Here is a 27,799-nt window from a genome sequence, read left to right as displayed (position 1 = left end):
GAGTTCCATAATCTCCATATAACTGGCAATGGCCACAAAATTTAGGTGTCCTCTCATACCCTTCTCTGATCCCTTTGGACACACAGAAGCAGAGCCACAGGACATTTTGAAGAACAGGAAATCTGGGTGTTACTCCCATATCCCCATCCAGCCTTACTTCTCTGGATGACACAAATTACTTGAGATTCAGAGCTCAAGTAACTTGCACAGCACAGAGAGAGAGAAATGCACAGGCTGCCCATTCCTCATAATGCTCTGTTATGTCACCTGCTTCCCCCGGGTGGTGACAGAAAGGGGAAGCCAGAGCTCAAAATCCTACAGGGATCGCTTCCCCCGCATACACTAAGTGCTCACACACTAGGAAGGTTCATCCATGACTCCTCCCTGAAACCCTGGGGAACTGTTGCCAATCATTGTTGACAAACATCAGCTAGATGGACCAATGGTCTGACTTGCTGTAAGGCAACTTCTTATGTTCTTAACATCTCCTAAACGTGCAGCTTCTTAGTAGTGATTTCATTTTTTTTTCTGGATGATGAACTGGCACATCCCCTTAACTACATTTAACGCGCTACACAATGCTCCTGCATTTTTTATTTGATTTATTTATTATTTGATTTATATCCCGCCCTTCCTCTCAGCAGGAGCCCAGGAGCTTACTTGCATGCAAGTAACAGTGCAAAACTCACATGACCTCCACAATGGAGAAAGTGTTTACCATTTTATCTACCTCTGTTATCAGAAAACTCTGCTGTGGTACAGGTAAACACAGAGATAAATGATTACAATAAATCCAACATAATATGCTTGTGAGTTTATTTGAAGGAAAATAATAACAAATATTATTAATAGTAGTATTAAAGAGTTACTCGTTTTATAGCATTTTAATATAAAGCTGAAAACTGTATTCTTTTATCCAGCAGATTACAGCAATAAATACAGTATATCTTGGCTATGTATACACAAAAAAAGTTAAATTTTAATTACAAGGAGTTCTGCTGTTGTTAGGCTCTGATCCAAAGCCTGCTGCAAAGCAACAATTGGCTTTTCTGTACATCTCAGTGGATCAGTCTATCTCAATGCTATTAAAAGTTAATTTTAAAAAATATTTAACATCGCTTTCTATGCTGTGACATTATAATTTCTATGTACTATATGCAAATCTACAACCCTAAACCTTTTCCCCAGAGAAGCCAAGGAAGTTCTCCCTAGGAATGGGACTTGTTTTAAATCTTACAGTGTACAAGTATTTAAGAAGGAATAAAATACAGGATTACTATACAGGTAGTGTACAGAGGGATACTTAGTAGCTTGAGGATTGCAGGAAAGTATCAAAGATGAAACAAAATTAAAGCACTTCAATGTACTTAAACAAAAAAAGACAAGTGAACTGGCACAGTTTAACCACCTAATTTCTAAGTGCACTTTTGTAAGAAGGCCCCTTGCGAGCATGACTGGCTTCAGGTTCCCCTGTGCAAAAGGCCAGCATTGATGCTAGAACTCTACATTTTCAATTGTCGTCTCACCTACCCTCCTTTGCAAGGGGCACATATCAGCAAAAAGGTGCATGCCAGAGGGGGGGGGAAGGGAGAAGGGGTTAACCTGGAAGGTTTTCTCTCTCCTGACATGCTGAAGCCAGAGAAGACACCTGAAGGGCCCTTCAGTGCTACAGACGTCCCCATTCCCACCAGCAGAGAGGGCGGCCTGCGGGCACAGAAGGAAGTCCGCTGCCCGAGGCCTCCTCATTGCAGTGCTGAAAGCATAGCGCTGGAAAGGATCTGTGGCAGGGGCAGGCTGGGGGAGGATCTGCAGGATCCAAAGCCTCCCCCTCCCCAGATAAAGGAGAAAAGTGACGGTGGCTCTAGAGCTGATGTAGGTATTTTCCCTCCCATAGAAGGCAATGAGAATAAATTGATACCCCCTGCACACACACGGTTTTGCCTTGGCCACCACAGCCGTGGCAGGTCTTTGGAAATGATGGGTCCTCTACCACTGATACTTTCACACCCTGCCCTTCATAGGATTGCTTTGTAAAGCTGCAGCCCTATATGTGCATACCTGGGAGTATGTCCCATTGAATTCAGTAGGACTTTCTTCCTAGCAGACATGCATAGGATTTCTCTGTAAGTGGCCCCTCCTGAATCTGCAAGCTGTGGGCCAAGGCCTGAGCAGCTGACCCTCTGGCACCAGTCATGCTTTCAAGCTGTCACTATCATTTGGAAAACAGAAGGGGGGAAAAACCCTTACAAAAATCCTCATTATACAGTCACTATTTTAAAGTGACAATATTTATTGCATTACCTTGTTTGAGTTGCAAGATGACGACAGCAGCTAGAATGCACTGAGAAGGTTGCTAAAAACCCTGCTTATCATTTATAAATAGCAGCATAGAGCACTCATTGGTATCTATGAACACACACACACACAAAACTGTGGCATTGAAAAATATTTAAAGTAATCAGGGGTGGGGGGAGAGTAATTTCCTAAGGGGGGGATAAGAAAACGTTTTGAAACACATATTTCACATCTTGCTATGCTCAGGCCTCATTTAGTGAACCCTCATTTTGGAGAGCAGCCCTGTAAATTTTATGGGCCATTATTCACATGAGCAAATACGCAGCTATGGTTAGGGGTGGATGCAGTCAGACCAGTAACTTGACCCATTTCACCTATTTGTATACATCTACCAGACAAAGAGAAAGTGTTGCTACAGTACTGTTTTATACTTTTTAAAGATGGCCTTTAATCATATAGCTTTAGCCAGTGGCAGCTGTTGACTCCATGTCAGTGGGGTAGTGGAATCCACTATGGGTTTTAGTCTGAACTTTCAAGGACCTTGGACAGCTCCTTGAAAATCTGGACTAAACCCCGGACTGGCTTCCACTGCCCCACTGACATGGAGCCACCAGCCACCACTGACTTCAGCCCTATTATTGCTAGACTAAACAGAAAGTCCTGGAACATTCTGCCCAGCTCATAATGGATAAAACTGAGATGCTGCTTCAGACGACTGGATTTCCACTTGAGCCATTTTGAACTGGGTACACTGCAGCCATTTGCGGAGGACAGCGGAGTTAGCGTTCATCTGGCCCGAGCCCTGCAACATCCGAAGGGTATGATGGTTCACGTTGCTCTGAATAGCTTGCAGACGGAGCTGGAGCCCAGCTGACAAGTGCTGTTAAAAATATGGAAACGTTTGTGCTGCATCAGTCATTTTTTTTACTCTACTATAAAACATTTCAACCATAGGCCATAAAAAGCAACTTACAAAAACAATGATTTAGGACAATGCCGTCTTAAAATAAAATTAAAAAATCAATATTCAAAGCTGCCACAACACAGCCATAAAAGCTATTGCCCTCCTCTCCCCTTAGTGATGTGAACTTCTTTGGCAGACAATAATGGCCTGAGAAACAGGACGGACAGACAGACAGACACACACACATCAATAATCCATAATGAACACCCAATAAGCAATAGCATCATTCGGTTAATGAAAAGTCCATTGAACACCACCAAATGCCTGGTGCCTAAAAGTTATCAGAGTGGAGGAAGCCATTCCACAAACAAGATGCCACCACAAAAACATTAAGAACATAAGAAGAGTCCTGCTGGATCAGGCTAGTCTAGCAACCTGTTCTTGCAGCAGCCAACCATATTATTATTAGTAGTAGTAGTAGTAGTAGTAGCAGTATTGATATTGATAAATAATAAGATTTATATCCCACCCTTCTTCCAAGTAAGAGTCCAGGGCGGCAACAAAAGCACTAAAAATACTCTAAAACATCATAAAAATAACTTTAAAATATATTACAGCAAAACATCTCTAAGAACATATTAAAACAAAACGCCTTTAAAACCATCTTAAAAAGCAATTCCAACACCGACGCAGACTGGGAAGAGGTTTCTACTTAGAAAGCTTGTTAAAAGAGGAAGGTCTTCAGTAGGCACCGAGAAGATAACAACAGAGATGTGGCCTGTCTAATATTTAAGAGGAGGGAATACCAAAGGGTAGGTGCCACTACACTAAAGGTCCGTTTCCTATGTTGTGCAGAACGGACCTCCTGATAAGACGGTATCTGCAGGAGGCCCTCACCTGCAGAGTGCAATGACTGACTGGGTATATAAGGAGTAAGACAATCTTACAGGTATCCTGGTCCCAAGTTGTATAGGCCTTTGTACACCAAAACTAGAACCTTGAACTTAGCCCAGTAGCTAATGGGCAGCCTGTGGGAGATCTGCAAGCGGAACACAAGAACAACAGCACTATCCCACTCATGCTCTCTAGCAACGGGTACACAGAGGAATGCCGCCTCTGACAATGGACAAACTTTACAGCCACTGCAGCTAGTATTCACTGATAGCCTTATTAATTAGACCAATTTATCTAATCTCCCTTTTAAAGCCACCCAAGTTGGTGGCCACCACTGCATCTTATGGAAGCAAATCCCATTGTTTAACAATATACTGTGTGGAGAAATACTTCCTTTTGGGGATGGAGGAGGAATCTACCAAACTCTGATTCCAAAGCAGATTCAATCCAGGAAGATCATGACACAGATCAGATCATGGGTCCACTTCAATATCTATAGTCCTGCGGACCCCATTTATGAAGCAGTCCAAGGGCTGCAGCACTGCCTCTGTTCTCCAAGAGAGCAATGGAGCTTGATGATGCTCCATCACTCTCAAGGGGAATTATATGCAAAAAACAAACAAAAAACCTTGGCAGCCCCATTTAAAAATAGGGAGCACCCATGTTTATTCTATACAATTCCACTTGAAAGTGACAGGACATTGTCAGAGGTTCAACATCCTATATGGGTGAAAAACCTTTATGTTGGAACTTGAGAGGCCCCCAATAAAGCAAGGGCGCCTCAGATTTTCCCAAAAGCTATAAAGGTTCTACCCAATTGGGATGGCTCTTTGCACAGCACACCTGAACAGAATAAAAACAGAAATGGTCTTTTCTTATTTTCAGCTTTTTCATTATAAAAATATTCTCTTGCATTATTAATTAAACAGGATGGATGAGAAAGGTCAAAAGTAAGTAAAGATGGATAAAAGCCCATGGTCCATACAAATATATGTAATTCATTTCCCTTTGGTTTGTCCCAATCATAGTATTATAGCAGGCAAGCACAAGTATGTTGACATGTATCTAAGTTGACATGTATGTATGCTTCCCTCTTCCCTTGGTCACATACTTTTAAACCCTTCTTCCCTTCCCCTCAGCTTGCACAAAGACCTTGGGCTTGCTTGGTAACTATTATCTTGTCAGAAACTCAAGCAAGTAAACAAGGCCATCTAAGTTGGTTGTGTTTCCAACACAGACTCCAAGGTAACATGATCTCACAAAACATGTCCTTGAAAATAAAGCACAGTTCACTGTTCACAAAACTTGCTTCACTGGTCACTGGGTTACAAAATGGATTTCTTCTGGATATTTTTGGAGGCCTTGGTTTTCTGTTAAATTGCCAAATATGAGTTGCCAGCTAGGTCATCTGAGGTCTGTCACAACATCAAGTTCCATTGCTGTCAGGGGGACTTGCTGTATTGCATTCGAAGTGTATTGTGGCAGGAAGCCCTGCACACTAGTCACTCCAGGTTGTGGGTGGCTGGATTAGTCATTTTAAACAGTTAAAACACAAGAAATTTATTTTAAAGGGTTTCCCCTTGAAAATCCACATAGAAACATGATGAGATGGACTTAGCTCCATCCTCATGCACAACTGGGACAAACTGGACTTTAATGACTCAATTTGGGTTCCATTTCTGATAGCATGGAGACACTGATTCTGCTATTAGATGGAATGATCATAATGTTATTACTAGACGGGTGCACCAAACACAATGTTCAGTTTAGACTCCAGTTCATCCCTTCATGAAACAACCCAATTCAGCGGTCACTTCATCTCATCCACCCCCATTCACTATTGGGAAATCAAGAAATAGCAATAACGTTTCCCTTTTTGACACATGTGGATGGAATCTGCAGACATTATAGCTCTCCCAGAGTGGATGAAGCCTGCCAAATTACAGGCAAAATAGGTCTAAGGGTTTTTGTGCTGGACACCTCTAAAATGTATTTTTCTTCCTCAAAATGAAATGTCTAACTTTTTTTAAAAATGGTCAGAATTGGATGAAATTTGCAGGCAAGGTTACCCCTTCTAAAGGAATGAATCCTGGCAAACTTTGGAGTGGTTTTCTGCAAGAAAAGGGATTTGCTTTCAGAATAAAATCATTCCCCTCCCCTTCCTGACATCTTCCTTAAGCTTAGATATGTTTCACTCTTCTAAAGCTGCTCCTTTCTCCAAAAAGCAGTGAGATTGGACAGTACTGATGAAACCATTCCCTCTAATTACAAGCGAGACCTGTCAATCATAGCAGAGCTCTTCCTCCTCACTCTGCTCTCTCTTCCCACCATCATCCCACCCTGGCAGTATGCTAAATTAGAAGTCATTACTTTTGCTCTTACAAAATGCTAATGTTTGCAGCATTTTTTTTCATCTGTGGATTGCAGAGATGCCACAAAACACTTCAGAGGTTCCTGCTTCAACTCATGCCGCCAGGCTCACAGAGATCCTGCATCACATCTGACAAGCCCAATATACCTGCAAAGCATCCTGCTACACCTCTGGATTCATCCGAATCCAATGAATACCCCTAATTATTATGAAAGGTCTGTAAAAATAATCACTTAACTGGTTGCCTAGGATTATACATTGCCACCCCAAAGGCAATAAGACTGTGATGAGTGTGGCCCTTTAAAAAGGGGGGGAAAGCCACCTTGATTTCAGATAATCCATTCAGGTCCAAGGGAGTTTTCAGTAGCCACATATGAACAACTGAGCCAGTACTTCCACTTTTCTCTCCTGATGCTTCCTGCTCTGTTTTGCCAACAGCATGGCTGCTTGGGGGCTGCCTTTGTATTGTCTGTACTGCACCTAATTGAGACTTCACAGAGAACTGCCTGAGTCAGCTTCATTATCTGTGCCAGTATCTGTTCTCTTCTATGGGCTTCTGGTTTGCTTCTTCTGCATGGCCTGAGGCTGAGCCACTTGAAAGCTCAGCAATTCCTTCTTGGATTCTGAAGGACCTGCAGCTATTCTATCTCCTAGAACAGCAGTTCCCCCCAAAATATTTCCCCATGGACCACTTGAAAATTGCTGAGGGTCTTGGCAGACCTAAAGACCTTATCTTGGAAGACAATCTTACTCGGCCACGAGTGATTGCCAATGAATGAACAAATGCATCGTGCTAGATGCTGTATGATTTTAATTGTATTTTTATTGCTTCCTTTATTTCTTATATATTGCATTTTATTGTATTACCATTTGAATTCCATAGGATTCAGATTGTAAGTATCCTTCAGAGACATGCCACGGACCACCTGAATAAAGCTTGTGGACCACTGGCAGTATACGGACCATTGTTTGGTAATCCCTGTCCTAGAAGAAACATTGTGATGAGGGTTTTGTTGCTGGGAGTCTTTGAAAGCTCCCGGGTCCCTTGCTCCAGGGCTCCATTATAGCAAGGCTCAGTCATGACACTGGAAAAATGGCTTCTGGGGCTGAGCTTTGTTAGACTGGGTCAATGTTGGGGAGGGGCTGCACATCCCTACTGTGAAACATCCTTTGAAATAAAGGGTAAATTGCAGCTTTGTTCTATGCATGACATTGCAAATAAGTCTCACCAAATTCAGTGCGGCTTATTTACAAGAAAGCATATTAAGGATTGTGCATGGATATTCAGACCAGGTATAGGCAAATCTGTCAATTTCGGTTTCTCCCTGCATCTCATTTAAGTTCAGTTCTCCCCATTCCAACATCAGTTTGTATTTTTTTAAAGTCCTCATGAAAATTCATGAAAATGGATTCTCAGAATATACAAGTTTGCATCCAGTCTTGCCTAATATACACATTTTTGCGAAGCAATTTCCCCTAAAATAATGCATTTTGCATGCTGTTTTCATTAATATGTGTAGTTTTATGCACACGTTACCTTAATAAATGCATTTTTGTACACACAACTTGGCTGAACTGGGGTGCAAAATTTGGAGAAGTGCACATTTTGAAGGATGTCTGAATTTCCATCCTCACATTGTTTTACAAATAGCACCTTTAAACATGAACGGAATCAAATTTTCAGGCGAAGTATAACCAGAGATGGCAGCAGGGATGTGTAATTCCATAGCAGCTATTCCCCCACCCCATCCAGCTCACCTGTGCACACACATACACACACCCATGACTTTTAAGCACATGAGATTAAAGCATATTTTCAGAAAGTATTTTACAGGTATGAGCCAGGTGCCTAGAAAAACAACAACAAATAAATGTTGGTCTGGTAAGCTTTGTGGAATTATTTTCAAGACAAATTCCCTTTTTTAAAAAAAGGAAAAATAGGACTATGGAGCTGGAAAGGACAAACAGTATACTTAGTCTGGGGAAGAGAAGATTAAAGAAAGGTATTATAAACAAATATCTGACAATCTCTCATGCATAAGTAGGAGCAGATTTGTTTTCAGTTACTCCCAGTGGAGGCTGATCGCTCCGATATCAGTGGGACAGCAAATCCACTCCAGATTTTAGTTCAAACTTTCAAGGTGCTGTCCAAGGTTCTGAAAGTACAGGACTAAAACCAGTGGGTGGAAACAGCAAGGAAGCAGACTGTATGGTGGAAGCCATATGTTCGACAGTGGAACAGACTTCCCCAGGAGGTGCTGAGGTCTCTTTTGCTGCAGTTGTTTCAAGAGAGGGTGGATAGTCATCAGTCAGTGATGCTGTAGTTGCATCCTGGAACCTTCACTGTGCAAGAGGGCTGACCAGAGGACCTTCAAGGTACCTTTCAACTCTATTGTTCTATAAGCTCATCTAATCCAAGCCCCTCCTGCAAGGTGTGACCATCAATCCATCTGCCTACCCACTAGGTATAGGCAACCAATCCATGCCAGCCACACCATGGTGTGTCATAGGCAGGGAGCAGGTGGAATGCAGGTGTTTGTTTTGACAGCCATCTTCACAGGGCTTGTGGGAGGACAAAAGGAGCAGGGCGTGTATGTTGCCCTGAGCTCTTTGCATGAAGGACAAGTAAATAATAACAGTTTCAGATAAACCAACCTGTGCTTATAGGGGAGGAGCAATTAATCACTTTCCCTTCCTCTTAGTCTACAAGCTATTTATGGCTTTGTTCACACATGCATGTTCAATCACATGATGACTGCACTATCCAGTGATGGCTTGCATGTGTGAATTGACCAGCACAGATATATAGGCAGAACATTCATGTCGCCTTGCAGCAAAAATAACAAAGAGTCTCATGGCACTCTAAAGACCAACAAATTTAACATGGCATAAACTTTCATAGACCAAAGCAGGGATGGGAAACCTGTGGCCTTTCAGGTGTTGTTGGACTACAACTCCCATCATAACATAATGGCTATTATATCATTTTTAAGCTAGTTTGAACTCTTTTAGCTATATGTGTGTATGGTTTTAATATTGGAAATAGTTTAATCTTATTTTAATGCAGACTTTGTATGTTTTTAATTATATGTATTTTTTATCTGGAAGCCGCCATGAGTTCCAGTTTTGGAAAAATGGCGGGGTATAAATAAAGACAATAATAATAATAATAATAATCCCTGATCATTGGTCAAGCTGGCTAGACCTGATGTGAGTTGGAGTCCAATAACATTTGGAGGGCTACAGGTTCCCCATCTCTGGACTAGAGTCCACTTCATCAGATGCACCATGTCATCTTCTATCACCTCACACATAGTATTTAGAGTGGAATCCATCCACATGTAAAGTTACCAGTTGTCAATCAATTATGTACACAAAAGTGTGAATGAGTCTCTAGGGCAGCCTTTCCCAACCAGTGTGCCTCCAGATGTTGTTGGACCACAACTCCCATCTTCCTGACCATTGGCAATGCTGGCTGAGGCTGATGGGAGTTGTGGTCCAACAACATCTGGAGGCACACTGGTTGGGAAAGGCTGCTCTAGGATATCTTGGGGTGATCAGACAAGGAAAAGGGCAGACAGAATTTGCACCTACTGAAATTCCTTCTTGTACACATTTAGGTATTGAACATTTTGCACGATCTACCTAATCTAACCGGATTTTAAGTCACGAAAACCTTATGTGGCTCAGGACTTCAAAACCTTAGGATTGTCTCTCCCCAAAGGAACCTCTCCAGACCCTGCATTCGTCATTTGAGGTCCTTCTTCATGGGCTCCCTTCCTTCCAAGGGAGGTGTGGAAGGTGGCAACATGAGAACAGGCCTTTTCAGTGGTGGCTCCCCAACTGAAAGATGCACCTGGTGCCTTCATTGTTAACATTTAGGCACCAGACAAAGATGTTCCTGTTCACTCAGGAATTTGGCCCTTAATTAGGGTTACAGGGTACAATGATATAGTCTATTGTGGTATTCATCTTTTAGTAGGGTGGGATAGGATTTTTCCCTTTTTATACAATTGCATGATGATCAATTTAGTCTACTAATGTTCTTTTATCTTTTTGATGAATTTTAATTTTTTATCATGTATGTTTTATATTATTATTATTATTATTAATTATAATCATAATCATCCTTATGGATTTGTGCACAAAATTCAGTGTACTTATTTTCTTGACAAAAACTCATGCAAAAAGTTCGGGGAAGTGTTGCGGGCAACTGAAAGGGAAGAACCTACCTTTAGATTGGACTGAATCATCGGCAGCCACATTGGGATCAGCTGATGGAAAACAGAAACATTGTGTTATTTTACTTAGCATGGCCAGAATTAATTACAGTAACCTTGTCATAATGGTTAGAACTTGTCAGAAGAGGCTCTGATTATGTTCTTAGTCTGAAGAATGAACCATGATCCATGCCAGTAACATTAATTCACAAATAACACAAACAGCTTTTGCAGGCAGTACTGGCCAAGCAGTGTTCTGCGAAATGTCTTTTATTTATGCATCCATTTAGACACTTTTTGATTTATCAAAGAAGTAAAAGTAAAGTACATTATTTTTAAAGACAGTATTTAAATGTTATTCACAGGACATGAATTTGTTTTTAAACAAGATCGTATTTCTAATTGTCTGCAAACTTTTTTTTTATTTTTAAAAGCTATTGTTGAAACTCTGAATATCATGATCAGTTTTCCATTTCTGCTTCCTAAAGATACTGCAGCTGGTGCCCAGGAAATGGCCATAGTGTGGAATCTGCTTGAAACTGATTTTGGTGCCTCCTGCTTTTTGTGTACAGCAGCATGCAGTCAGGATTAGGCAATTGTCTTCAGGCTGCCAAAGGCAGGGGAGGCTTTGGCAGCCCTGTTCAAAAGCTTACACAGTCTGCATTGCATGCCATTGGACCTGAGCAACTGCCACACGGTGCAATTCAAATCATCCTCTATGTGGTGGTGATTTTATGGGGAAGAGCCGTTGCGGTTTATTATTTATTTATAAAAGTATTTATATACCGCCGTCTCGCAAAACATCAGGGCAGTGTGCAGCTGTTGGGGAAAGCTGTAGCTCAGTGGCACAGCATCTGCTTTGCATGCACAAGGTCCCAGGTTCAATCCCTGGCATCTCCAGGTTGGGCTGGGAGAGAGCCTTGCCTGAAACTCTGGAGAGCTGCTGCTGGTCAAAGTAGAGAGTACTGAACTAGATGAGCCAATCGTCTGACTCAGCATAAGAGGCAGCTTCCTATGTTCTTAGCGATAATGTGTAACCTCCCTCTTTTCTGCCCGTCAAAATTAACCCAAATTAATATTGCTAGTATTACTAAAGCTTCTGATAATCTTTCTTCTGTTTTGCCTGAGCAGAAACCTCCACATTAATGATGGGTGAGCAACTTGGTCCTTGCTCCCTAAATCAATCAGGCCCTTAAATCATTCAACACCCTCCTGCCCAATCCCTGGTGTCAAAAGATGCTGGCAGCATGAGCCACTTTCCTTTCTTCTGGGAAGGAGAGACCCAGAGGGCCTCTCTCATCCCTGATGGAGTCTTCTGACACCTACTATCTCTCTCTACTTCCCCAAGGTGAGTTTTTTTCAAGTGCAGCCCTCATGAAGGACAGGAGCCGGGAGAAAAGTGAATCTGACACTGAAAGCAAATTGATGCCACTATTTTTTATTTGTAATGCTATGGGTTGTGTCCAACACAGCGCTAAGACAAACATTCCGTCAGGGCAAAGATTTGTCCTTGTGTGACTGAACCATCTCCCCCTCTTGTTCCCCCATCCACCCCATAATCTGTTCTGGGAATTCCCCAACTGTCCAGGGCAGATTTGCGGATGGAGCAGGGTGCACACAGGGGGAGGAGATGAAATCTTGTTGTTCCTGTGCTAATCCTGGTGCTAGCCAAAAAGGTTAGTTGAGCACAGCAAATGAAAGCGTCGCGAGCTGATCTTTTGGCCAAAATGACTGTATGAATGACCTGCCACATGGCCAGATCACAACCTCTTGAAGACCACCACCTCTTGAAAAGACTCACATTGCAGAGATTTATCAAGACATCATAAAGCCACGAGGTTAATGCAGTTCTGGCAGGCATTCTTGATACTGGTCTCTTTGCCAAGGTCTCTATGGGGGGAGGGGATAATACACTTCTACTCATAAACCTAATGCAAACAAATTGGTCTGTGATGGCAAAGTGGCACACTCTATAGGGGGTGAGTATCCAACTAATGCATTCCAAAAGCTCAAGGATTTCTGCTTGTGCGACAGAACCATCCCCCCCAATGCCCTCCCCAAATCTGCAGAGGGTTGCAAGAATCCCTAGAACAGATTTAGGGGTGGGGAAAAGAGATATACTGCCCACTCTTGGCCTCCTGTATATGCTAGTGTGACATGCAAGGTACTTTGGTATGAAACAATGCAGGTAGCCTGTAATATCTTGAGGATAGCATTTAACCACCACAGTTCTTTTAGCACATAGACACATCTGTATCCCCACCCTGCTTTCTGACTTCTACAATGGCTCTACTTGAAGATACACCATAGCATCTGTGAACTGTGGTTGTTTCTGGCATTTGCTAGCTCAGATTCTGTCTATTCGCACTGTGGAAGAAACAAAAAAGGACTGGAAGTGCTGCTTTTTAAAAAAGTGTAAGCCTGAAGGCCTTTTTGACATGTTATCCATACTCTCCAATATTATTTAGAGTTGGACATATTATTCTAAAATGTTCCTTTTGGCATCAAGATCTGCAATTTTCCAATTAAGCTCCCAAGAGCTACATGTGCATCCTAATCCGTATTGACAGCATAAGATAAATCACCCTCCAGAGAATGCTATTTCATTGGCCAGACTAAATGGCGTAATATTTGGCTGTATTCTTCTGGCGGGCCAGCTTCAGTGCTCATCTCATTCACCCAAATTACCAACAGCGTTGTTTAGGGAATCCCAGTGAAAGACTAAGCACTTTAGTGAGCACAACTGATTTACAGCGTGCAAGGCAAGAACCTGAAGTGCTGGGAAGATGGCTTTGCCCTTTCAGTGACTGTCAACTACACAAAGAGGTGGAGTTGGATAACAAGCAGGCAGAAATCCAAACAGCTATGTCACTAGAAGCTAAAGCGATGAAACTGAGGTTATCATATTTTGGACACATAATGAGAAGACATGATTCACTAGAAAAGAACATAATGCTGGGAAAAACAGAAGGGAGTAGAAAAAAAGGAAGACCAAACAAGAGATGGATTCATTCCATAAAGGAAGCCACAGACCTGAACTTATAAGATCTGAACAGAAGGGAGTAGAAAAAGAGGAAGGCCAAACAAGAGATGGATTGATTCCATAAAGGAAGCCACAGACCTGAGCTTACAAGATCTGAACAGGGTGGTTTATAACAGATGCTATTGGAGGTCGCTGGTTCATAGGGTCGCCATCAGTCGTAATCGACTTAAAGGCACATAACAACAACAACAACAACATGATGCAGTATGAACAGATGTGTGGGGAAGGGCTGTGACTCGGTGGTAGAGCACCTCCTTTGCATGCAGAAGGTCTCGGGTTCAGCCTCTGGCATCTCCAGGTAGGGCTGGGAATGTTCCCTGCCTGAAACCCTGGAGAACTGCTGCCAGTCATTGTGGTCAATACTGAACTAGATAAACAACAGAAGGCAGATTCCTGGGTTCCTATGTGTGAGAGGTACATTGAACTCTATAGATCAGGGGCAGGGAATCTGTGGCCCTCCAGATGTTGCTGGACTCCCAACTATGGGAGTTGTGGTACTCTTTGTTTCCAAGCAAGCTACGTTCTGCCAGCCATCCCACTTTGGAGAGAAACTTTTCCTGTGCTTCCAGTTCAGCATCCTGGTGCCAAACAGGGAGCCAGAGACCTCCTTGTACAGACATGTCCCGCTGAATCCTCCCTATCATTACCATACCACATATTTGCACTGGGGCAGTGGACCTTGCTCTGGCATCTTCCTCCAAAATGGTATGTAGCTTGTGGCAATGCTATCCTTGCTAGGGGAAAAGCAGAAAGGAGGGCAATGGGGAAGATGTGCATCAATGCAACAGGCTGAGCAACAACTCAACCTGAAACTTTTATATGCTCCATCAGCTCAACTTTCTTGTTTGCTGATGTCTTTGCTGGCTCTTGAAGGAAGCTAGCTGCTGCTATAGAATGTTATGTATATTTTTACTGGATTGAATTTTAGTTGTGTTTGTATACAAGCAGTATAACAATATCTTAATCAAACAGAATAAAAATAAACTTTCTGTCTGCATTCTGAGAACTGTTTCCCACCTAATGCTCCAAGAAAAATGTTCATCAGTTGGCAACAAATGCTCCCTTTTATATAATACAGGAAGCTTTTTGGTAAATGGCTAGAATAAAGCAGAGAAAAATGATTGTTTATATTTTCCTCTTGTCCCTTTGACCCTGCTTTACTAAGAACTACATCCCTTTTGGAAGGGATGTAGCCAAGTTATATAAAAGCTGTACTGAAAGCTATTTTACCAGCTGTATCCAATAATCAGAGCTATTTTCCCCTTATTACAAGTGAAGAAATTTCAGCCTTGCATGCTAGCTCCAGGACAAGAAACAATCCAGTTCTGTTGACTGCTATCTTTTGCACTGGATCAGCTGCTATTCCAGAGAATCCCCCAATGGAACACTATGCACTGCCTTTTGGGTTCCAGCCATCTTTATTTTTTTTAAAGTATTGTTTTGAGCAGGGGGTGTTGGAATGGATGATCCCTGTGGGTCACCTTTCCAGCCTCTGATTTGGAATCCTGTGCCTTGGAATGAGGAACTCTCTGCTGGTCAAATGAGTCTTTTGTTAACCAAATACATCAGCCAGGTAAGATAATGGGCCGATCAGTTGCCTAGCAATGGAGAATGGGCTAGGTCCTAGGAAGACCCCTTTTGTTATTGAAACTCTTCTGGAGGAGAGCCTCTCCCCCACTCCTGGGAGCTAGTAGAAGTTGTGTTTGTAGTTTTGCGTGTGTCTAGAGAATGGCTGGGGCTGCAGGCACACAGAGAAGCTATCCCTCTGCATCATGGCTATAGAATGCCCCTGCACCCAGATGGAAAAGCTGAATATTGGACTGCTGATGCATTGAACCCCTCCATCTGAAGCTCAGGTTGGAATGTGTGTAAATAAATAAACCATATTTCATAAAGACACCGCAGTCTCTGCTGACCTTCTTCCCAAAGGAAACCAAACCCTGGATGAGCGCAGGGACCCCCGAAATCTCACCGCTCGGAGATTGGGGGAGGTGCGCAACAGTATTCTCAACAGAGAATTAACCTACCTTGACAAAAATAGTAGAATTACACTCCTGCAAAGCCTCCATTAAGCTGATCACGTGGAGACACACCATTTCTACCATCTGGGGGAGAAAATAAATTTTGAAATACAATAAATATTCAGTGCAACATTATCATGAAAATGCAAACCAGTGGTTGATGGGATTAACCTAAATTCATTAGTATGGAATTTTAACTGAAAACGGTGTAAAACCAATATAAGTCACTTAAACAAAAAAACTCTTTAAGCAGTGTATGCAATAAAACTATCAATAAAACACACCTAAAATCTTCATAGTTGTAAAAAACAAGTTTACAAAAGATAACGATCAATAAAACACAGATAAAATCAGTAAAACCTTTAAAACAAACATAGATAACTCAATCAGATGTCCGGGCAGGATTGCTTATTTTTTTAAAAAACGTTTTCAGTAGGAATCTAAAACAATATTTATGTATTTATTTTATTTACTTATGAAATAAATGCAATATAGCAAAGACACCTGCCTAGTGTCAACAGGCAAGGAGTTCCATAAGTCAGGACTGACTTGAAGGCAGTCCATTTCCACTTTTCCCAAAGCATATGTGCTGCCACACTAAAGGACTGGCTCCTCAGAAATGCATATGCTCCACTTTCTGAGCTATGGCCCTTGCCCCAAGTCTGCCAGGCGTGTGCATGAATACACAGCCTTGGGGTTTTCATTTTCAAATGGTACACCTATTGCTCTGGGCTTCAGGACATTGCTCTCAGCTCTTATTACTACATCTGACTCACCACCTTGTTATGCGCCATGAGCTGGAGGATGCTTGGGGTCACTCGGCTCCAGAACTCCAGGGCTGTGAGGACTGCTGTAAAGCTAAATTCATTCTGGTTTTGGACCGTGGGAGCAACTGCTGCTTGTTCACAATATACTGTCCAAAGCTGAGCAAATATAAAGGCATGGAAAAGGGAGCACATGTGCAAAACGGATGTCTGTAGAAAGAGAAATTGGCGGGGGGGAGAGATATTTGTTTTTCCTTCAAACAGCGTATTATGAGATGTGCACACACTCCCTCAGAGTACTAGAGCCTGGCAATTCCCTATTCCAATAACATGCACACCCGTCAAAGTAATCCTAATCAAATATGGCTCTGTCAAGAATTCCCTCAGCTTTTCTTTTCTGTCAACAAACAGTGAATGATATGACAACTCATTCAGATCGAAATAGCCGGCTTATAATTCATAGGCTAAAGTAGGCAAAAGGATGGACGAGCTAAAGGCTATGAAAGAAAATCACAGAGCTGTTTGGAACAGGGAGAGGAAAGGAATCAAAGAATAATTGCATGCTTTGAACAGCCTTCCCCATCCTGGTGCCCTCCAGATGTTTTGGTCCCCTTGACAGAGTTTGTAACACAGTTCTCCAGACAAGGAAAGTATACAAATATGCATATGCTAGGATAAAGTATGCATAAATTTATTTTATTTATTTATTATTTCAATTTATATACCGCCCTTAGCGAAATAGCTCTCAGGGCGGTGAACAAACAAAATAAAATACAATATATCATAATAAAAATACAAAAACATATACAAACAAACAACGAAAAGCACAGCAAAAACAAAATAAATACTACAAAAATTAAAATACAGATTAAAAGATTAAAAAAGTTAAGAAGATTAAAATGCCTGGGAGCATAAAAAGGTCTTTACCTGGCGCCGAAAAGATGGAAGTGTAGGCGCCAGGCGTACCTCTTCGGGGAGGCTGTTCCACAACTCAGGGGCCACCACAGAAAAGGCCCTAGATCTCGTAACCACCCTCTGGGCTTCCCGATGGGTTGGTACCCGGAGGAGGGCCTTAGATTCTGAACGAAGTGAACGGGTAGGTTCATAGTGAGAGAGGCATTCCACAAGGTATTGAGGTCCCACGCCGTGTAAGGCTTTATAGGTCAAAACCAGCACCTTGAATCTCGCCCGGAAGCAAATAGGAAGCCAGTGCAGACGCGCCAGGACAGGTGTTATATGCGAAGACCGACTGGTCCTCGTCAATAATCTGGCAGCTGCGTTCTGCACCAGCTGAAGCTTCCGAACTGTCTTCAAGGGCAGCCCTACGTAGAGCGCATTACAGTAATCCAATCTTGAAGTTACCAGAGCGTGGACAACGGAGGCGAGGTCGTCCCTGTCCAGATAGGGGCGTAGTTGGGCTACCAGACGAAGATGGTAAAACGCATAAAAATGCACGTTACTAAAAGTAACATACAAAAGTGCATTAAGGACATTTGCTGTGCAAAAAAGTGCGTATTAGGGAAAGTTGCATTCAAATGCATATTAGGAGAAATTTGCACTGAAATTCTGATGAATTCTCAGGAAGATGGAATGAGGAGAACTGAACCTAAGATTGGAAAAATGAGAAGCAAAGAGAAACCAAAATTGACAGATTGCCCCATCCCTAACGGTCAGCAGCCTCTAATCAAAAGCCTGTCCAACAACTGCAGATTCTTCACTGCCAAGGGGCAATAGCTCCAGCAATTATCTTAACTACTCAGGCAGGTTCTCAAAAGAGCAGGTGGCCATTCAAGTAATTAAGCTACAGTCTATATTGCTGGGCATCATTTAGTCATAACCATCTTGCAGAACACTTGTACCTTGGACTGCTCCGGAAACCCAATCAGGATCACAATTAGATGATCGGCAACATGAGAGCCTGCATCCAGTGGAATGGGCATACACACTGATGGAGAATTCGGACAGATGACATTGTGTGTCAGTGACCCCAACAGGAGCCAAGAGAGCAACCGGATGTGAGATACGCATTCGATGAATTCTTTGGGCCTATTGGAAAAGAACATTTGTTTCAGATTCTTATCATCTCAAAGGCTTGTTTTCCCCCAAACAAATTATTATTATTATCATCATCATTAATAATAATAATAATAACAATAACAATAATAATAATTATAATAATAATAATAATTATAATAATAAAAAGTATTAAAATTATTATAGTTGCAAAACATGGCCACAGCAAAGTGCAGACAATAATGCCTTTCCAGGTGATTCGCTTGTTTCAAACAGTAAATCAGGGGCGGAGAACCTCAAGCTGGGACCCAAATGTGGCTCTTCCAGCCTCTGTATCTGGCCCATGGAACTCTCCGCAGGCCACACCCTTCACTGGCCCTGTTTTGCACCTTGAATATTTTTGCCTGGCTGGAATGTGCGTGAACTCTGATATTGCATTTTGCTTGTCAGGACAGAGGACAGGGAGGGGGGATGCATGTAGAAAACAGCCTACTGTGCAAAGGTAAAATTTACATTTGTTACTCTGCCCACTTTTGCTGCTGGCCTTGCCCACCACTGGCATGTGGCCCTCAGAAGGTTGCCCAGAAGGGAATGTGGCCCTTGGGCTAAAAAAGGTTTCCCACCCCTGCAGTAAATAAACATTTGATAGGAATGTGTTGCAGATTCAGATGTCTTTCCTCAAGGTGTCATTTTTGTTGAAGGGATATGGTCTCTTTAGGACTAAAGCTACAATATTTTGTTAGTAGTGCAGTTTTCTCCCTCTCCCCAACTAGTGTGTACATGAAGAGGCGGCTAGTGGCTCCATGTCAGTGAGGCAGTGGAATCCACTTCAGGTTTTAGCTGAAGTGCACTGGACAGCTCCTTGAACATTCGGACTAAAACCCGGAGTGGATTCCACTGCCCCACTAACATGAAGCCACCAGCCTCCGCTGGTATATTATCAAGATGTAGTTGCATGCAAATAAACTTCTATTGGATACAGCCTGTAACATTATTAGTAACGAACACAACTCCCCACCCTCGCCCCTCATTATGCTACACCCATTTGGTGATGCATTTAACGTTCGTAATGTACTCTGTATTCTGAACAGAATAACATATTCTGTTCATAACCAATACTTCCTTACCCCTGTTGCATTGCAGATGGAGGATGGTACAGCCAAGGTAAGTAACGAACCACAGCCTTGTTGTCCCTATGGTTGCCACGTGAGATTTCCGTTGCAGCAATCTGAGCTAAACCGACCTTGAGATGACCACCAAAAGTGTCCTCATGCAGTGGCTGGGAACATGTCTTCATGTGACTCTGCGGTGCAAGGACATTCAGCACATTGAGGGAATTAAAAGGAATATAGTTGGGTATTTAAAAGTATTTTGAATATCAGGGATATTGTCACTTAATCTGAAAACAGTGTGCTCACTAAAGCAGCATTCGCCAACCTGGTGCCCTCCAGGTTGAACTACAACTGATGGGAGTTGTAGAGCAAAACATCTGGAGAGTGCTAGGTTGGGAAAAGCTGCACTAAAGAGTGAATGTCTAGTTTATACGATACTTTCATCATTTTACCAAAAAGTGATACTTTTATTATTTTGGTGCCAAGTGAAGATGTAGCAGAGCATCTGCTTTGCATGTAGAAGGTCACAGGTTCAATCCAGGTAAGGCTGGGAAAGACACCCTATCTGTCCTGGAGAGTTGCTGCCTGTCAATATAGACACTACTGAGCTAGACAGACTCAATGGTCTTCCTATGTTCCTAAGACTAATTTGTTTCATATAGCATCTAGCACAGTACATCACAATTGCTACAACAGGCAGGAAAAAACCAAAATATGGGCCGCCAAGAACATCAGCAATTTTCAAGTGGTCCATGGGGAAAAATTGGCAGAACCTCTGCTATAAACAATACAAAAAAGAACAGCCTAAAACCCCAGGGCAGGCTCAACGACTCCTCCAAAAGCCTGCCCTGACTGGATTAGATGACAGAAGTCCAACAATGATGTTGCGGTCCACACCTCTAAGGGGAGAGAGTTTCAAAATCAGGGCACCATCACCAAGGCGGCCCTGTCTCACCTTCCAGCACAGCAAGCAATACTCAACAGTTCTACTGGGCTAACACAAGTTCTTTGCAAGAACCTCAACAGTTCTATGAATCCTGGCCGCTATTTTCTACTCTGTGTCATGCATACCACCACCCTTTCTATAATCCTTATTGCAGAAAGCTGCTTCTTAAACCTTTCCATAAAACATGGCATGGGCCTTGAGAAACAGTCTTACACCTAGAAGTACTCCCAACTATAGATGGCCAGAATGCAGACCTCCACTAATGATGCAATATTATCATTTGAGCTGATGTCTCTGAATGCTATACTCACCTTTAATTTAGTCAAAGTATGCATATCAGCAATAAAGTCCAAAACTTCCCCAATATACTGTCTCATGCATTCCATTGCTGCTGTTCCACACTGAAACACAGAATAACAACTATCAACTTTCAGGATTCTCCAAAGCACAACAATAAATACCCAAGTTCCTCCCCCACCCTCAACCTAATATCAACTGAATCCTACCCAAAGAAAACCTGCCACCACCGCTCCCAAGATCTCACAACACTTCTGAAAGACAATTGGTCTCTAACGGGAAGATAGACACTCTCTTTGCATGATCTAGTACAGCAGCCTTCCCTAACCTGGTCTCCAAATAGTTTGGACAACAATTCCCATCAGCCCCAAATCAGGCATGATGGGAGTTGCAGTCCAAAACAGGTGGAGGGCTCCAAGCTGAGGAAGGTCAAGAGAGTACAAGACAGAACTCTTGAATTATCATAAAGATCACAACAGGATGCAGGGAAGACATTATCCGAGGTCTAAGACTTAAAACTGGCTTAATAGTCATCCACTATCCCTAGGAAATGTGGCTCTTTCAGTGATGCCAGTCTAAAGCTTCTGTCTGTTCAGAAGTAAGTTCCACTGAGTTCAGCTGGACTTACTCCCAGGTAAGTGGGTACAGCTATGCAGACTTAGAATATTATATTGCTTTTTTAAAATGTGTTTTTAAATTTGTATATTTGTTTTTAATGTTTTTAATTGTTGTAAACCATCCAGAGAGCTTTGGCTATGGGGCAGTATACAAACGCAATAATAAATAAATAAATATATTACAATCTCAATGAAAATATTGTCCCTGAAGAGGCAATTCACACAGATTTATACTAGGGTAGCCTAGTGCAATAGTGCTGCAAATGGTGACGTGTTCTCCCAAATATCCTAACATCAGCTGCTGCCAATAGCTATAGTTTTAAGAGCATAGGGAGAAATCAGAATGTAGGTGGTCAGCTCTGCAACAAAATATTCAACCTTGACTCCCTTTCCAACTCAAAATAATCAGTTGAAATAGATAACAAATTGCCCTTGGTTAACAAGGGGTGATTTGGGCCCTCAAATTCAGAGGGTCTCAACTGAGTTTTGCTTGCTGGATTTTGGAAGCTGGGAGAAAAAAAAATATGCTCAAATTTTGTATTTTAGCAGCTGACCCGTGTGTCTCATTTCTCTATGTTAATATAAAGACTACATGGGGCTGAACTACATCACCTTCTGTCTCCTCTGCTGTTATGCCTGTCAGTTGACTTGACAGGACAACAAAGAGCAAAAATAAGGTCACAGAGAGCCCTGTCAAGGTGTCCTCCATCTTGCAATAGGTTTGGAAGAAGGATTCCACACATTGCTTCTTTCAAACTGAGTGACTGAACGATAAAGGGTATTGTGCCAGCCTCTTGAATAACAATAATTGAATCTGAAGCCAAAGAGTTTTCTCTTCTTTTTTATTCACATTCTCTCCATAGCACTAAATATGTTGATTGCAAACAAAAATCTGTCCTGCCACACACACCCCACCCCCATTAAGTTACCAGATTCTCCATTGTATCATCAGAACTCAAAAAACAAATAGTTCAACAGGGAAATGGTGTTGATTGTTTGTATTGTTTAAGTTTGGAAGGTTTGTTGGGGAGTTCTCCCCCCCCCATGAAAGAAAACATGTACTATACTGAACTTTTCAATACTCCACATGATTCTGCAGTGGGTTAGCACAAACAAGAGAACAAAATAAGAGACCTGCTGGATCAGGATAGAGGTCCACGTCCAAGGGAAAGCTGCAACCAAGCTGAGCACAAGAGCACTTTCCCTTCCAGCGGTTTCCAGCAACTGGTATTCAGAAGTATATTACCTCTGACTATGGAGGCAGAGCATAGCCATCATGGCTAGTAGGCACTGATAGACTTATCCTCCATGAATCTGTCTAATCCTCTGTTAAAGCTATCCAAGTTGGTGGCCATCACTGCCTCCTGTGGGAGCGAATTCCATGCGTTGTGTGAAGGACTTCCTTTTGTTTGTCCTGAATCTTCCAACATTCAGCTTCATTGGATGTCCACAAGTTCTAGTGTTATAAGAGAGGGAGAAAAACTTCTATCCACTTCTCCACTGTCCATCAAGCTCTGGCCCCATTCTGTACCTAAAAAGAGTCCAACGGTATGAACACTAATAGATTTATTGTGGCTTAAGCTTTTCACTTCATTGGATGAAGACAGCCTCAGGCGTGGCTAACCTGTGACCTTCCAGATGTTGCTGGATTCCAACTCCCATCAGCCTCAGCTAGGGATATCAGAAAATTCCACTGGAAACAGGAGCAGAAATTGACACAATTTGCATGTTCATCTGAGGTCAGGAACGAAAATCGTGCAAGCAAATAAAAACAGTATTATCTTATTTTTTTTTAGTCCACAAATGGTATGTAAATAATTACATTATTTTCTGCATTGTTTTTGATGTGTCTCTTCCACTGAAATGCATTGAAATTAATTACATAATTTATTATGTTAATTTCAGTCATAGTGAGACGAATATTGTAGGTTTTCACAGAAGCAGAACAGAAACAGCACTGATTGTGATGAACACAGGATGGGATAAAAATTGCTGCCTCCTTACATCCCTAGCCCAGCCAGCATGACCAAGGTAGGCAAGGTGCTGGAGAAGATAGTGGCAGTCTAATTTCAGGCATATTTGGAGGAGACTGAATATCTGGATCCATTTCCAGTCTGGCTTTTGGTCGGGTCATGGCATTGAAACTGCCTTGGTTGCCCTGGTTCATGACATTTGTCAAGAGACAGATGCAGGGAGTGCAACCTTGCTTGTTCTTCTTGATCTCTTGGTGGCTTTTGATATTGTTGACCATGGTATCCTTCTGGAGAGGCTCAGGGGAGGTAGGGGTTGGAGGCACTGTACTTCAATGGTTCTGCTCCTACCTCCAGGGAAATTTCCAGAAAGTAGTTAAAAGAGGCTTCTGTTAAACACCATGGGAGCTTTCCTCTGGAGTCCCACAGGGTTCCATCTTGTTCCCCATGCAATTTAACATCTATATGAATCAGCTGGGAGCAGTCATCAGGGGTTTTGAAGTGGGGTGTCACCAGTACATGGATGACACTTCGCTCTGTCTCTCTGCTCCATCTGAATCATGAGACGTGATTGAAGTGCTGGACCACTGTCTAGAGGCAGTGATGGGCTGGATGTGGGCCAACAAACTGAATCCTGAAAAAACAGGGGTGTTATGTGTTCCAAGTTGTCGAGTTCAGGAGATGGGAAGAGGGCCCGTTCTGGATGGAGTTGCACTCCCCTAGAAGAAGCAGGTTCATAGCTTGGAGGTGCTCCTGGACCCAACATTGTCCAGGCGGTCTTGGTGGCTAGGAGTACCTATTTCCAGCTACAGCTGGTTTGCCAGGTATGGCCCCTTTTGGACAGATATGACTTGGCAACATTACTCCATGCTCTGGTAACTTCCAAACTGGATTATTGCAATGCAACCTCCCTACAGAGGTGTATCTGGCACCTTTGCTATACAATTTTTGGCAAATGCTAAAGATGCTCCTCTTTACTCTGGCCTTCAGCACTTTCCAGTCCCACCTTATTCTGGGTGAATGTAATGTATTTTAATTGTCTTTAATACTGTATTTTAAATTTCTGTAACCCACCTCAGAACCTACTGGTTGAAGGGTGGGCAATAAATATAACAACAACATTACTGAGAGAGAGAAACACAGGGTCACTGCATTTGGCAGAGATCATGGAACAGCCATAATGTTGTTCCAGCCTGAGAGTGTATCATAGTTATTTATAATCTATTTCATGTGGGTTCAGTGGTATAGGAATGGAAATAAATGAATACCTCATTTTAATTTTTTTGTTCATGTTCAGACTTTGTTACCTCCTAGTAGCGTTCAGGGAAATGGCTGTGGTAAAAACCGAAGGAATTAAATGCCGATAAAATATATATTCATTGTTTTGGAAGGGCTTATACTGGCTTTTTGAACAAAGCATGCCCCCCCAAACTTTGTATTCTTTGCAAGACGAGGCTGCAATGGTCCTGTTTTGTTTCAGGGGCTATAGTCTTGCCTAACGGAGGATCATGTCCATCCTTTTTAAAAAGAGTTGTAGGTTCTGGGCTTCAAGTGATTGCTGTGGAGAAGAATTTGGCACCTAAACTGTGAGACATAAACACACACTTATGTGCCCACACACCTCTTATCTATTTATACCTTTTCCCCAATGGTCTTCTTTCTTCCCTTCCAAATTCCCTTCACCCTGTTCTCTGATTGGTTGTCCTCGAAGATTCTTTTTTTCTTTTGTTTCAAGTCCCTTCCAACAGGAAAATTGGGGCTACATATATACAAAGCTAAGAATTGTTGTAGAAAATTGGAGAGTATAAAGAGCATCTGTTTTGTTACTTACTCCAGGGATGGAAGCGATCATCTGCTTGTGTAAGATCATTGATTCTGCCAGTTTTGTTCCCGCATCTACACAAACAAACTAATAAGAAATAAAATATTAACCAATTTTGTGTGGAGGTGGGAGGGATGCAATAATCTGCAATTTATGATTTTATTAAATAAAGTTTCTCCTTGCTGGTATTTGTGGAGATTTTGCTGGACCTAAATAGCAGATCTTAATATTGGAAACAAGCAGCATATTATATTGGAAACAAAGCATTATTCAACCAGTCAGTTAATTCAATTCTTTTTTTATTTTTAAAAAAGCACTTTACTATATAAAAATTAAGATGTGTATTCTCATTTCTGCAGCAGCAAGTTTAAAGCAAAAGAGAATTTTCAGTCAAGGCTCATTACACAGCATGTAGTCCTGGTGCCATTATGCCAATTATAGTTCCAATTGATTTAATGAAGGCTTTCATTCCAGAGCAAAACATTTACCGTCCTTGTGAATTTCCCCTTCTTTTTCTTACTGAGTGTGAGTCCTTCTGACTGTTCTACACAGTCTGGTTTGTAGAAGTTATAAATGATAAATATATGGGCAGTGTGTTAAACCAGAGGTCGCCAAGCTTTGGAGGCCCATAAGCATGTTTGTAAAGCAGGGGAACTGTCATCAACACCACCCACACGCCATAACCAAGCACACATTATAATCTATTCTACTGGTTACAACACTTCTTTCAAGCTTAATTATTGGGGGGCATGGGGAGAGGACTCTGTGGGCACAAGGAAAGGCTTCTGTGGGTGGATGTGCGCCCACAGGTGCCATGGTGGCAACCCGTATTAAACTCATATGCCCCAATCCAGACAGAGACATCTATGATTGAAAAGAGATTCCAACACATGAATCTCTCTTACCCAGAACCTACAGAATGCAATGGATGAGGCAACCTTGCATTCAAGGGTCAATATGTGGAGTAAATATGCTACATTGGGAGATCACTGAGTGACAGAGCATCTGTTTTGCATGCAGAAGGTCCCAGGTTCAATCTCTGGAATATCCAGGAAGGGCTGGAAATGTCCCCTGCCTGAAACCCTGGAGAGCTATAAGGGCCAGTGATATAAGAGAGCTCCCTATGCTCTTATACATACACCACCTAATGGATTATCAAAGCGGCTTACTCTGAGGACAGCAAACATAAGAACATAAGAACATAAGAAGAGCCTGCTAGATCAGGCCAGTGGCCCATCTAGTCCAGCATCCTGTTCTCACAGTGGCCAACTAGGGGCCTGGGGGAAGCCCGCAAGCAGGACCCGAGTGCAAGAACACTCTCCCCTCCTGAGGCTTCCAGCAACTGGTTTTCAGAAGCATGCTGCCTCTGACTAGGGTGGCACAGCACAGCCATCACGGCTAGTAGCCATTGATAGCCCTGTCCTCCATGAATTTGTCTAATCTTCTTTTAAAGCCGTCCAAGCTGGTGGCCATTACTGCATCTTGTGGGAGCAAATTCCATAGTTTAACTATGCGCTGAGTAAAGAAGTACTTTATTAAACATCTATTAAAGAGATCGGGAAAAGACACTGGGCTCACTCAGGATATCCATTGCCTTCCCCTCCTGACAGCCTAAGCACATGATCAGCTCTGTCAAACCTAACAATGTTGATCATATGGTAAGAGGAAGAAAGGCGTTGATTGAGTGTTCCTTAGTGAGTTATGTGGCACAGGCAACCATAACAGTAAAAGTAACACACTCTAATATATCCCTGCCACTGAAAAGTTGGGAGCAGTAAAGGTGGGTGGCATTTGCTACAAATGATGTCATGACATTTCAGAGTGATGTGTGATGATGACGGCAAACCCCTGCTGGGGAGTACCACTGGGGAGAGGAATGAAAATGTGGTAATGAAAAAAAATGGTCAGTACTTCTGCAGTACTTGGTAAGAGCCAAGATGTATTACAAGGATAGGCTAAAACAGCTGTCCCCCACTTGGTGCCCTCCAGATGTTTTGTACTACAGCTCTCATCATTCCTGACCACTGGCCATGCCAGCTACAGCTGATGAGAGTTGCAGTCCAAAACATCTGGAGGGCACCATGTTGGGGAAGTCTAGAATACTTTTTCTTTTTACAGGATGCCAAATGGAGAAACTGGGGACAAAGGTCTATGGTCATTAAGTATCTTTAATATATGTGTGTGCATATATGCTCCCACAGAGGTGCATGAGTGTTCCTTTTTTCTATCCTATTAATCTGCCACATGTATTATTCATTATTTATTTATTTATTAAATTTATATCCCACCATCCCTCCCAGAAGGACCCCAGTTTTAAAACACTAAAACACTCTAAAACATCTTAAAAACAGACTTTAAAACATATTAAAATAAAACATCTTCAACAAACAACTTTAAAAACATTAAAAAGAAATTCCAGCACAGATGCAGACTGAGATAAGGTCTCTATTTAAAAGGCTTGTTGAAAGAGGAAGGTCTTCAGCAGGCGCAGAAAAGACAACAGAGATGGT

The 27,799-nt window shown here is 42.2% G+C and overlaps 1 protein-coding gene across 14 annotated transcripts in view; it reads right to left on the bottom strand.

The window, feature by feature from the left end:
* Positions 1–812: 812 nt before the first annotated feature.
* Positions 813–27,799, bottom strand: part of UNC79 (unc-79 homolog, NALCN channel complex subunit) — a 219,281-nt gene continuing 192,294 nt past the window's right edge. For 13 of the 14 annotated variants that reach the window (XM_061612022.1, XM_061612013.1, XM_061612014.1 and 10 more), the window contains 8 exons: positions 25,299–25,376; positions 20,895–20,984; positions 19,653–19,828; positions 18,372–18,558; positions 16,525–16,722; positions 15,755–15,832; positions 10,697–10,738; positions 813–3,175 (listed from right to left, as the gene is read on the bottom strand). In XM_061612022.1, the coding sequence (XP_061468006.1) occupies positions 2,975–3,175; positions 10,697–10,738; positions 15,755–15,832; positions 16,525–16,722; positions 18,372–18,558; positions 19,653–19,828; positions 20,895–20,984; positions 25,299–25,376 (1,050 nt within the window). In that variant the 3' untranslated portion in view covers positions 813–2,974. The remainder of the gene's footprint in view (positions 3,176–10,696; positions 10,739–15,754; positions 15,833–16,524; positions 16,723–18,371; positions 18,559–19,652; positions 19,829–20,894; positions 20,985–25,298; positions 25,377–27,799) is intronic. The other variant, XM_061612016.1, reaches the window with a different exon arrangement.

The sequence above is a fragment of the Rhineura floridana genome, chromosome 2, assembly GCF_030035675.1.
Source record: "Rhineura floridana isolate rRhiFlo1 chromosome 2, rRhiFlo1.hap2, whole genome shotgun sequence".
NCBI lineage: Eukaryota > Metazoa > Chordata > Lepidosauria > Squamata > Rhineuridae > Rhineura > Rhineura floridana.
Note: the sequence above shows the minus strand (reverse complement) of the source record. Positions and strands in the feature narration are given on the sequence as shown.